We start from the raw sequence: 12366 nt of genomic DNA, 5'->3' as shown, positions 1-12366 counted from the left end.
ATGACCAATCCAGAAAGTCTGCCTTATATCTAATGCTTAGATGATTTCTAGCTTTATTTCCGTTGTTTTTGCTTTTTATCTTTTTAATTTTGCTAATATCTGTAGCATCCTCTTTACCTACCAGTAACTCTTTATGTTGCAGGCAACATCTAGACTAAGAGAAAGAGGCTGTGATGGCCGCCTGGCAGGAATTGAAGTTCAGCAGCTCTTCTGTTCTCAAAGTGCAGCAATTCCTGAGCACCAGCTAAAAGAACTGAACGTAAAAATTGACAGTGCTTTGCAAGTAAGTTTTTCAGAACTGGCACAATGATGCCTGAGGGATAGAACAAGGGAGGGAGTCAAGGTTGTGAGATTGAACCAGCTGGAAAAAGTAATAAGATAGTAGTTGGCCTTAAGTGTTTTAAAAACTATAGAAATTTTAAATTTCTATTTTCATTGAACTTTGTCATTTTATAATCTATGGAATCTTGATTCTTGAAAATAATTTCTTTGCAGGCATATAAGATAGCTCTGGAAAGCTTAGGCCACTGTGAATATGCAATGAAAGCTGGTTTCCACTTGAATCCAAAGGCAATTGAAGCCAGTTTGCAGGTACGCTTTTCTTTCTGGTAGCTTTTGGGAGCTGTGGCATGGCAGTCTCTCCATTCCAAGTGAACCAAGTGTCGTGACAGATGAGCTGTGGGTCACCTCTTCTCTCCCATCCAAACCTTTTCCAGGGCTGCTGCAGCGAGGCGGAAGCACAGCAAACAGGGCGGAGGCAGACCCCCCCACAGCCCATGCAGTGTGAGCTCCCCACTGTCCCGGTGCAGATCGGATCGCACTTCCTGAAGGGCGTCTCCTTCAATGAGTCAGCCGCGGACAATCTGAAACTTAAGACGGTAGTTTTCCATGGGGTTCCGGGTGTGAACAATCCGGGTGTGAACTTGAAAATACAGTTCTTAAGGGAACTTGAGGGCTTGTGAAGAATATGGATTAAAAACAAACCTGAAGTTAAGGCATTAACCTTTCTCAGTAAACTGGTACCTAAAAACAAACTATGATGACTTTTTCCTTTTTTATTCTCATCTGAGGACATTTTCATTGATTTTTAGAGAGAGGGGGAGAGAGGGAGGGAGAGAAACATCGATGTGAGAGAGACACATCGATTGGTTGCCTCCTACATGCACCCTGACTGGGGTCTGGGATCAAACCCACAACCTAGGTATGTGCCCTGACTGGGAATCTAACCGGCCACCTGTCGGTGTGCGGGGCAGTGCTCTACCAACTGAGCCACACCTCCCAGGGCTATGGTGACCTTTTTAATGAGACATTTGTCAAGTTTTATTTATAATTTCGTTCAAATGTTTATAAAGGGTTTTGAATGCACATTGTAAAATACTGTTTATGGCCCTGGCTGGTTTAGCTCAGTGGTGGGAGCATCCGTCCTCAGACCGAAGGGTCCTGGGTTCGGTTTCACCCAAGGGCAAGTACCTCAATTGCTGGCTTGATCCCCAGCCCCGGTCAGGGCATGTGTGGGAGACAATCTCTCTCTCTCTCTCTCTCTCTTTTCCCCACCCCCTCTTCCACTCTCTCTGAAAAGCAATGGAAAAAATATCCACGGGTAAGGAATAAATAAAAAAAATACTGTTTATGATTAATGTTTCAGTGGACTTTCGTGAAAAAATAAGAGGAGAAATGTTGTCATAATACAATAGTAATTTGTGGAGCATCATGTGTGCCAGGCATTGTGCCAGGAGTTTGACGCGCGTTGTCTCCTTTAATGATCGATCACCCTGAGCATACCCTTTTCCCCACTGGAGAGACAGAGGAGCCAAGGCCCAAGGTCACACAGCTAGAAAGTAGGAGATTGGAATTTGAGTTTATGCAGTCTGTTTCCAGAGCCTGCATACCCGACCACTTGGTCATCCAAAGTAAAGTTGAGGTTTTCATTGGTATTTACTTCTACCAAATAATTTTCTCTCCTTATTTAGAGGGATTCAGAATTCAAAATTCCTCAACCAGTTTGCATTAGCAGATTGCTAAATAATGCTGCATTTTGTGCTAGCATAGAAATATCATCTGTGTGTTAGTGCGTGTGCATCTAGACCTAACCACTCACTCTACAGGACAGAAAATCTCTGAGGATGTCTGGTGATAATTACTTAAGAAATTACATTCCATTATTTAGGGTACTTAAACAAAATGCTTTTCTTTTGAGGATTATTGTGTACCTGTAAATGCATTTCTATCTACAAATTTTAGAACTTGTGTGTCTTCATCTTGAAATGTGAACTCTCTTGTTATCCATCTATAGCATACAATGTTACAGCTGATCAAGGAGGCAGGCTGCTATAACGGAATCACACCAAGGGACGATTTTCCTGTCACTGAAGTGCTGAACCAGGTGTGCCCATCCACATGGCGGGGTGCCTGCAAGACTGCCGTACAGCTGCTGTTTGGCCAAGCTGGACTGGTGAGTGAATATGTGTGATGAATGAGGGGGGTGAGAATAGAGACAGATGTTGTTTCAATCATGTGAGGATGTGGTACAGGCATGTGTGAAAATACTGAGTAATTTTAAAAGTTCTTTAGTGGTGCAGTGTTTAGGCCAGATAGAAAAGGTAAAGAAAGAGTGGCGTTAAAAAGCCTTTTTTTTTTTTTAATAGATTAATAGTATGTATTGGCAGGGAACCTAGCTGCAAAATGATGTTGCAGGCTTTCCTCGTTTTAAGGAAACCATTGCATTAGTAATGATTTAATAGAGTCCTTTGATTTGACCTAACTGTTCCGGAGCTATGGCGGATGTCTTTCCGTTGCTCAAACACAACAAGCTTCCACCTGCCTTAGGCCTTTGCGCTTGATGCTCCTTTTACCGGAGAATACTGCTCTCTGATTAACATGAGACTCACTGCTCAGTCTGCCTAATGTCAGCTCACACATCACTCTGAGAGACCTCAATGGTATAAGTAATGTCCCCAGCAGTCATTTTGTATCCCAGCTCTCTGTCTCCTTCTTGGCAATAAAATAACAATGTCAACTCAGAAATAAGTTTGGTCTTTATCACCTTCGGAGAGAACTTTTGCCAAAGTTGGATGCTGTTAGTGGCTGAAGTCACCATTTAGCTTTGTGTTTGACACTGCTGACCCACATAACCTTATTTATTTGATCCCACTTTCTAGAATTAAATGACTAGCTTTTGAAGAGATACAACATTTCAGTCAGGGGCTAAAGGAAGCCAATTAGAAGTTAAGAAAATTAAAGAACTGTTTCTTAGTCTGATTCCTACTTTATGAAAGTAGTTGTCAGGAGGGTGCTATCCTTTTGTTTCATGAGGGTGAAGGCTCTGGTGGCTGAGCTCAGGATGGTGCTGCCTTGTAGAGGGCCAGATGAGGGCCTGTCCACAGTGGTGAGCTACACTGCCTTTAGGACTTGTTCCTTAGCAAGGAACCCCTACGAGAGGCATACACTGGAGACCCCCTGCTGAAGTATGGAAGAGCCCACTGCCTTTAGGAGATTGAGCCATACTCCCAAAGACCTAGCTGAAACTAGAACCATGGCAGTGCGTTCTCCAGAAAGAAGTGTACAGAATAAGGCAGAAGGGCACACAGGCTGTTCCGAGAAAACATTGTAGGCTTTAAAAAAAATGTTCCATGTTATTCAGAGATCAGAAACTTATTCCTAGATGCCTCCCCCTTGATCCCAGGGCACCTTTGTATGTGGCTGACAAAGAACCTTTAGATTATGGTTCTGGGATTGGGAGGCAAGAGGAAACACCTGCCTGGTCCAACAATGGCTATTACTTGGACAGGAAGTCTTTTCCAAAGACATGCAGACCAGCTGTGGGAACTGTTTACAGCAGTGGAAATGAGCTCCGACATAGGCTGAGTTTGGAATCATAATAAGCAACTTTTCATGGCTTTACCCCTTCTGATTTGTAACTGACTTGATTTTCAAATGCTTTATGATTATCTTCTTACAGTTCTTTTAGTTATTTGAAAATAATGTTCATCACTTTGTCAAACTCTAAATTATGTTGGGTACTATATCATCATGTAATATTAAAGTCTATCCTCCAAATAAGAGGAAATCATTGAAGGGGAAGAGCTGGTTCCTTATCTTTCCTGAAGTAGTTCTGTTTTTATTGATGATTGAGAATGAAATGATCTTTAGGAAAAGCTTCATCCACTCTGGCTTGTATTCAGTCATTACAAATGGGCTTTTCTGAAGCATTGGCTTGATTTTTGTGAGACATTTTTACTTCTTTCAACTGCATAGATTTAAAAAGTACTAAGATGAAGGAAACAAAGTAATTGCTAACTAACATTTATAATTTGGAAGATGTGCCACAAGTGCTTGCAAAGTTCAGCACACCCTGCACAGAAGTTGGTTGCTGTTTATTGAAGTATTACTTTGTTCAGTCATCTTTATTACCTCCTGTTGTCTCCATAGGGCCCCTGACTGGTCTCTGCATACCTGCCTTGCTGGGGGAATGGTTCTTATCAGAGTCGCTTAGCATCGATAGGTTCATGTATTGGATTTGTTTGTGATCATTTTTCTCTCCAAATGCTGATTGTTATATTTGTTTCTCTCTTAGGTGGTAGTTGACACGGCACAGATAGAAAATAAAGAAGCCTATGCCCCCCAAATCAGTTTAGAAGGCTCCAGAATTGTGGTTCAAGTCCCATCCACATGGTAATGTGACTCTTACATTAACACAAGCCTAAGCTCTGATAGACATTTGCACACTTTTGACAATATTGCTGTGTCATGGACAAACTCCCTGCAAGCCAACAGGACATGTCTTCTGCTTACGTGGGTTTAGGGGTATTGTCTTTTCTTTGTTAATGCACCCACAGCTTTTAAACAGAGTATATAATTTTCTCTAGGTCACCCAGTGTTTCTGTAAAGCTGAGTCCAGAACATAGAATTCCTTCTCCACCTTTGTCTATTCCGACAACTCTGATGATCTTAAGTTCATGTCATTACATACCCAGTGTCATTGCAAATCAGGGAACAGACGAAACCATTTTTAATTTTAATGCTCCTACAGACCAGTAAGAAAGTGGACAAAGTGCATGAACAGGTAAATCAGAAGATACATAGTAAACAAATACTTGGAGAAAATGTGTAACCTCACCTAACAAAGGCAAAGCAAAGAAGCTGCGATGCCATTCTGCCCATCATGTTAAATTGTTTTAGAATAATAATCCTATATTTGGGCCAGATTATACAGAAACAGGCACAGAAGTTATTGAATAAATCACACAGCCTTTCTGGAGGTCAGTTTAATATATCAAAGGGCTAAAAATGGGATATGACCTCAGGAGTTCCACAGTTCCACCAGGAGGGATTTATCCTGGTGATGTCCATACCAATTCAGCTATAAGGATCAGCATCGTAGCTTTATCAGTAAACAGCAAAAATTAAACATTTATTGGAAGACTTTGCTATTAAAATTATCATCTGAATGAATATTTAACTATGTAGACGTAGTTATTTAAAGCATGTGGGTAGGAACAGATAGAGAGAGTGAGAAACAGTGGCACTGTTGGTGCCTGTACGGACTGAAGTGGGGGCTGGGTAATGCAAATTGTATTTAAACCATTTCTCCTTAAAATGTGAGGGTCCAGTGGTAGATTCTGCCCCGAGTTTTAGAACTAATTGATATTTCAAGTAGGGCTTGGCAGTTCACTTCGTGTTCCCAAATCTCCCATCTGTGAGTTCCCCACTACCACCAAAACTTATAATCTGATTATTCAGATGGTGTACTATTTCCTGAAATGAATGGTAATTTATATACGTATTTTTATTCCTATCAGACAATAAATATAAAGCTCACTTTTCTATAAGATTTTTGTATTCCCAAATTCTTAATTTGTTTTCCAGTTCAAATTTTTATTGAAAAATATTCAGCGTACCCTGGCCGGCTAGCTCAGTTGGTTAGAGTGTTGTCCCCATATGCCAAGGTTACAGGTTCGATCCCCAGTCAGGGCACATACAGCAGTCAACCAATACATGCATAAATAAGTGCATAAATAAGTGGAACAACAAATCGATCTGTCTATCTATCTATCTGTCTGTCTGTCTGTCTGTCTGTCTATCTATCTATATCATCTCTGTCTCCTCCTCTCTCCCTTCCTCTCTCTAAGATCAATCAGTAATTTTTTAAATTCTCTTAAAAAAAAAAAGAAAAATACTCAGTTTAACCAGGATTCTTATTTTGAAAAAAACACCAGTTTGAACTTTTGGATAACTGGGTGAATATAAACAGCTAGTGCTGAAATGGTTAACACTTCTGTTAACTTTCAAAACTGTATGATTGATTTCTTTTATAATTCATTATACCTCTATGAAAGACCTTCTGGGCAGTGTTTCTTTGGAGGGGCTCCCTCTGCTGGTTTCTTTTGGTAAAAATACAAAGTTTTATTTGTTTCTCTCAAGTTATAAAATATGTGCATGTTGAGACAGACGGACTCAAACAGAGGTGATTACTTTACTCCACTGTCAGGAAAATGAAATTGTTAGCAAAGCCAGGGAAGAATTTATTATATTCCTTGCTGCCAGATGTTTTTCCCCAAACAAAGTAATACTTAGATTTTTAAACTGTCATACTTAAGCTATCCATTTTTCTTTCAACAAATACTTACAAAATACCTGCTATGTTACAGACACTGCCTGGGCTCTGGGAGTGTTTAATCATGAGCAAGAAAGGCAGGGACCCTCCTTCTAACTGAGCTGACGTTCTAATGGGGGCAGGAAGGAAAGGGCTAACAAGCATAAGAGCTAAGTTCAAACACTGGCGAGTGTATGAAGGGAATGAGAGTAGAATGATGTCAGATGATAGAGAATAACTGGGGGAGAGGCTGTTTTGGGTGAGGAGGTCAGTCATGAAGGGCCTCTTCGAGGATGTGACATTTAAGAGGAGCTGGCCATGCAGAGAGTAGGTGGGGGAAGCATTCCAGGCAGAAGGAACAGCAAAGGCCTGAGGAGTGGCCCTGCATGGGTAGGTGCTGATGAAGGGGGGGAGTGGGGGAGAAGCCAGGACTTGCAGGGTCCCTAAGGGACTTGGATGTTTATCTAAGAACAGGTAAAGGGTTTTAAGCAAGTTTGAGTGATCTGTGAAAAGAATAGGTTTAGTCTCTCTCTTTTTTTTAATGTCTTTTTATTTTTTTAATATATCTTTATTGATTTCAGAGAGAGAGGAAGGGAGAGGGAGAGAGATAGAAACATTAATGATGAGAGAGAGTCATTGATCGGCTGCCTCCTGTACGCCCCCTGCTGGGGATCAATCCTGAAACCTGGGCATGTGCCCTGACCGGGAATTGAACCTGTCTCCTGGAGCATAGGTCAATGCTCAACCACTGAGCCACACCAGTTGGGCCAGGTTTAGTCTCTTAAAGGGACTGCTCTCAAAACTGATGAGTAAAATAAAAATGCCAGTTTGTTGATTTTCAGAAAGAGATTATGATCACCAGGAACTATAGTACTCCTTTCTGCATGACCAGCAAATGCTCTCCTCATGGGCAAATACATGTGACCAGCCATATCACAAACAGAAGTTGGCTTGGTGGCATAGAGAAAGTGTGTGCTAATGATCAGCAATTCCAAGCTGAGAGGATTTGGTGTGTGAACCTTGGCCGGGTGCACTGGCTGAGGATTCTCTCTTAGGAGTCCAGGGGCTGGAGGGGCACTCTCAGAACTTGCCTTGCTGCCTTTTCCAGTGTTCCTGAAACTGGCCAGCTCACAGTCTCACAGATATATTTCTTCTCATGCCAAAGTCATTTGGAGAGTGCTACTGTCTTCTCAGGGTGGCTTCACAAGTATTGATCTCATCATTTAACTCCTGAGTGCCCAGGAGCAGATAGACATCTTTCTAGACATCTTTCTGCTTCTCCCGCTCAGAAAACGCCTTTTGGTGGAGATGGTCTGCATGTAGAGGGTTTTAAATGGGCGTGATGAGTTCTCCTTTGTGGTGTAGGAGGCTCACTCTGGCTGCTGTGTGGAGGGTGGGCCTTGGAGGGACCAGAGAGGAGAAAAGGAGACCAGTTGGGAGGTTGATCCTGAGACATAGGTGGTGGTGGTTTCTCGGAGTGGAGCAGTAATAAGAGAGGTGGTGAGAAGAGCTTGGATGCAGACTGTTTTGGAAGAACAGCTGTCAGGATTTGCTAATAGATTAATGCAGGATACGAGGGAGCTAGAGGTGGCTTATAGGTCTGGGGTAGGCAGCTGTGTTCACTTATTGAGGAAGTCTGTAGGAATCAGAATGGGGTTTGCGGGGAAGAGACGAATCAGTAGTGGTGACCAGGCTACCTTTGAGCGCCTGTTAGGTGTGCAAGGAGAGATGGCAAGTATGCGGTTGGATCCATGAGAGTGGGGTTCAGGAGGAAGGTCTGGGCTGGTGAGGGAAATGTGGGAGTCTTCAGTGTGGGGTGGCCTATGGGGTCTCAGGACCAGGTGCAGTCTATGGAGTGAGGACAAAGCCTGGAGCATGCCACAGTACAGAGGCAGGGACAGGATGGAAGTCAGCGGGGGAGGCCAAGGAGCTGCCAGGCAGGTGGAAGGAAACGAGCAAGTTTGCGATCACTGAAGCTGCAGGAGACAGTGATCCAGGGGGAAAGAAACATGCAGTGTTGCTGAGAGACTAAGGTGGGGACAGGTAACTGACCCTGACTTTGGTAAGATCTAAGCTGTTTGATAAAAGTTATTTTAGTGGAGCCCTGGCAGGTGTTGTTCAGTGGTTAGAGCGTCGGCCCATGCACTGAAGTGTCGTCGGTTCAATTCCTGATCAAGGGCATGTACCTGGGTTGCAGGTTCGATCCCCAGCCCTAGTCAGGGTGTGTGCTGGAGGCAACCAATCAATGTGTCCCTCCCACATCAGTGTTTCTCCCTCTCTCTCTCCCCCTCCCTCCCGTCCTCCCTCCTTCCGTCTCTTCCACTCTCTCTGGAAATCAATGGAAGGAATATCCTCAGGAGAGGATTAACAACAACAAAAGGTTATTTCAGTGGGGTTATGGGGATAAAAGCTCAGTCAGAGTGGAATGAGAGGAGAATAGGAGGAGACAATGTGTTTTGCTAAAGTGGGGAGCAGCGAATTGGGACAGTATTTGGAAGGGAATGGGGAGCTAAGAGAAGATGGTTGATGAGACTAGTTGGTTTGTTTTTTCAGTTTATCTTTATTGTTGAAGTATTACAGATGTGTCCCCGTCCCCCCCATTGACTCTCTCTACCCCACTCCCGCCCCTTCCCCAGGCCTCTCCTGCACAAGACTGGTTTGTTTGCCAAAGAGAGTATCACAGGGGCGGCATGGGGTGATTGCCTGAGAGGGGTCCTTGGGAAAGTCAGAGGGTGGCATGCAGCACTCAGGTAGAGGTCAGCCTGTGGTAAGAGCAGGGCCTGTGTTCCACTGTGACGGGAGAGAGAGGCAGGCAATGTGGGCAGGGACACTGGAGAGGTGGTGGAATTAGTGGTGAGTTGAGAGCTACTCATCTCTGTGTTTTCTCAGTTAAATGACAGTTGAGATAGGAAGGAATGGGCAAAGTGGCAGGGATGGCGGAGCTTTGAGGAGAGACAAGGGGTGAAGGAATTTTTTTCCTTTTCATCTTGGAAAAGGAAAAAAATTAACTTCTAGGAAGGCCATGTTTGTCGCTTACCTGAAATTTACATTGAGTCCACGGGGCTTACTGTGCGGGTTTTTCTCCTCTGTTGACCCTCAGTTTCTTGGGTACAGGTGTAGAGGAAGAGAGGGGCAGGGGTGTTGTAGAAAGAGTTTGCACAGGGCTAGATGCTGTGCCAGACCACAGAATCTCAGCAGGGTAGGGAGGAAAGGAAGGGCCGCAGCCCATGTTGGACAGTGAGAGGTCATTGGGAACTAGATAATTGAAACCCATCCTCACTCCAGACCCTCTTGCTTCCTCCTCCTTTTGCAGAGCAGCAGGTTTTAGTGTTAGCCCTGTCATTCTCTAAATGTCCTTACAGTTACTGAATTTGTATTCAGTGCAAAAGTATATATATATAAAAAAGTGTAGCCTTTTGTATAAGGCCTACTTGGAACACTTTTGCAGAGAAGTGCAGCCCAGACTAATGCATCCTGGTTTGTGCCCAGGTGCCTGAAAGAAGACCCCGCTACCATGTCCCTGCTGCAAAGAAGCCTAGATCCCGAGAAGACCCTGGGCTTGGTGGACGTGCTCTACACGGCTGTGCTGGACCTCAGCCGCTGGAGGGCAGGGAGGTTGGTATCCTCGCTGGTCACTTGAATTGGTTTGCATTCCAAGGTCCACACCTAGGGACTATGTCACTCATAGTATGTGAGTACATAAGATAAGAAAGAAAATATTTTGGTAACTTTTTGGGGGTAATAATTTCAAACTTACAAAAAAGTTACAAGAATAGTCCAGAGAATTGCTCTGCACCCTTTACCCAGACTCCCCATTTTGTTAACATTTTTGCTTTCGTTTGTTTTATCATTTGAGAATAAGTCCATCAAAAGGATTTTAACTCAATTCATATTCTCCTTATGAACTAAGAGCAAAGAAATGTTTAGAAAATTTACTTATATGCTGCATAAACTTTATTTATATTTGAAAAGAACTGACACTTGCAAAGTTATCTCTTTGTGAATTGTTAGCCTTAGAACAGGGCGGGACCTTGAACATCTAGCCATGTGTCCTCCCCTTTGTTAACTCATGAACACTAGGAGGTCCCGAGCAGTAAGGTGGCTCATCCAGGGTTGCTCCAGCTGTTACTTGCCTCAGCTCCCACCCAGTGCCCTTCCTATCTGTAGAGCTCTCTTTCAGTCCTGGAAAAGTGTGCTTGGAAAACTTAGGAAGTAACAACCATCTATTCTTGGCACTGTGTAAATTATTTCCAAACACATATTTGCCTAGTGTCCGTGAGTCCTGCCCACCCACCCCTCTTTGCTGTGTGGACTTGTCCATTGTCCATCTGTTAGATCTGCCAGACTCTCAGTCCCTGTTGTCCAGGCCTCTGCTAGTGACATCCCCTGCTCTAGCCATGCTTTGCTTACCTGTTCTGCAGTTAAAGGGTTTTGCTCAAACTCCTCAGGCCAGAATCCTGTATAGTTTTCATAGCCCTATGTTAGACACTGTGGATTTCTTTATAATACATGTAGATAGCAAGTACTTAAATTATATACACTTAAAACTCTTGGGTGTTCATTTACTTACCTATAAAGTAAGTGAACCTAATACCACCCAGAGAGGTCTTTTCTTGTTCTTTAAGTCTTTCTTAAATACAAAGAAATCCATTTCATTGTCCAATTTGCATATTTGTCTTTTTTAAAAAATACATTTCTGTTTAAACAGGGAACAAGCTTTACCCTGCATACAGATCCAGCTTCAAAGGGAGATCTGTGATTTTGGGAATCAAGCTGACCTCCCTTCTGGAAATGGAAACAAACCTTCAGGTGGCCTGCAGAAGACATTCTCCAAGCTGACATCCCGCTTCACCAAGAAAGCTTCATGTACCAGCTCTGGCAGCAGCACAAATTATTCCATCCTAAATACCCCTTCCAAAAACATCTTCATAGCTGGGTGTTCAGAAGAGAAGGCCAAAATGCCCAGTAATATTGACTCAAGGCTACAAAGCATTTTGAACATTGGTAATTTTCCCAGGACTACGGACCCTTCACAGTCAGCTCAGAATTCCAGTGACCAAATGGCCAATGGTTTTCTCATGGAGAGGCGTGACAACTTTCTGCAGGGGGATGATGGCAAGGACGAGAAGGGTATGAACTTACCAACAGATCAGGAAATGCAGGAGGTGATAGATTTTCTCTCGGGCTTTAATATGGGCCAGTCACATCAGGGCTCCCCATTAGTGACAAGGCGTAATTCTGCTGCCACAGCCGTGGTGACTGAACAGAAGGCAGGAGCCATGCAGCCACAACAGCCACCACTGCCCGCACCCCCTCCACCACGGCCACCCCAGGCTGGGGCACACACACCTCTGACACCCCAGCCAGGCCTGGCACCTCAGCAGCAGTCCCCAAAGCAACAACAGCCCCAGGTCCCATACTACCAACACCTTCTCCAACCCATTGGACCACAGCAGCCCCCACCCCAGCCTCGGGCACCTGGGAAATGGGTACATGGCTCATCCCAGCAGCCAGCACAGCCCGTTGGAGCGGGTCTGTCTCCTCTTGGCCAGTGGCCTGGCATGTCTGATCTCAGTTCTGACTTGTACAGCTTGGGTCTGGTGAGCAGCTATATGGATAACATGATGTCAGAGGTTTTGGGGCAGAAGCCGCAAGGACCTAGAAATAATACCTGGCCAAACCGTGACCAAAGTGATGGAGTCTTTGGAATGTTGGGAGAGATTCTGCCTTTTGATCCTGCAGGTACGTGAGTCCCCCTCCCCACCTCAGGGTTG

At 44.0% G+C, this 12366-nt stretch overlaps 1 protein-coding gene across 5 annotated transcripts in view; it reads left to right on the top strand.

Moving 5' to 3' along the window:
- Positions 1-12366, top strand: part of GARRE1 (granule associated Rac and RHOG effector 1) — an 82478-nt gene that overhangs the window by 56075 nt on the left and 14037 nt on the right. For all 5 annotated transcript variants that reach the window (XM_016221038.2, XM_016221037.2, XM_087827179.1 and 2 more), the window contains 7 exons: positions 143-283; positions 496-591; positions 717-878; positions 2294-2452; positions 4574-4671; positions 10082-10207; positions 11301-12334. In XM_016221038.2, coding sequence (XP_016076524.1) covers positions 143-283; positions 496-591; positions 717-878; positions 2294-2452; positions 4574-4671; positions 10082-10207; positions 11301-12334 — 1816 coding nt within the window. The remainder of the gene's footprint in view (positions 1-142; positions 284-495; positions 592-716; positions 879-2293; positions 2453-4573; positions 4672-10081; positions 10208-11300; positions 12335-12366) is intronic.

The sequence above is a fragment of the Miniopterus natalensis genome, chromosome 18 (assembly GCF_054644295.1).
Source record: "Miniopterus natalensis isolate mMinNat1 chromosome 18, mMinNat1.hap1, whole genome shotgun sequence".
In the NCBI taxonomy this organism is placed as follows: domain Eukaryota; kingdom Metazoa; phylum Chordata; class Mammalia; order Chiroptera; family Miniopteridae; genus Miniopterus; species Miniopterus natalensis.
This window is presented reverse-complemented; position numbering and strand designations above follow the sequence as displayed.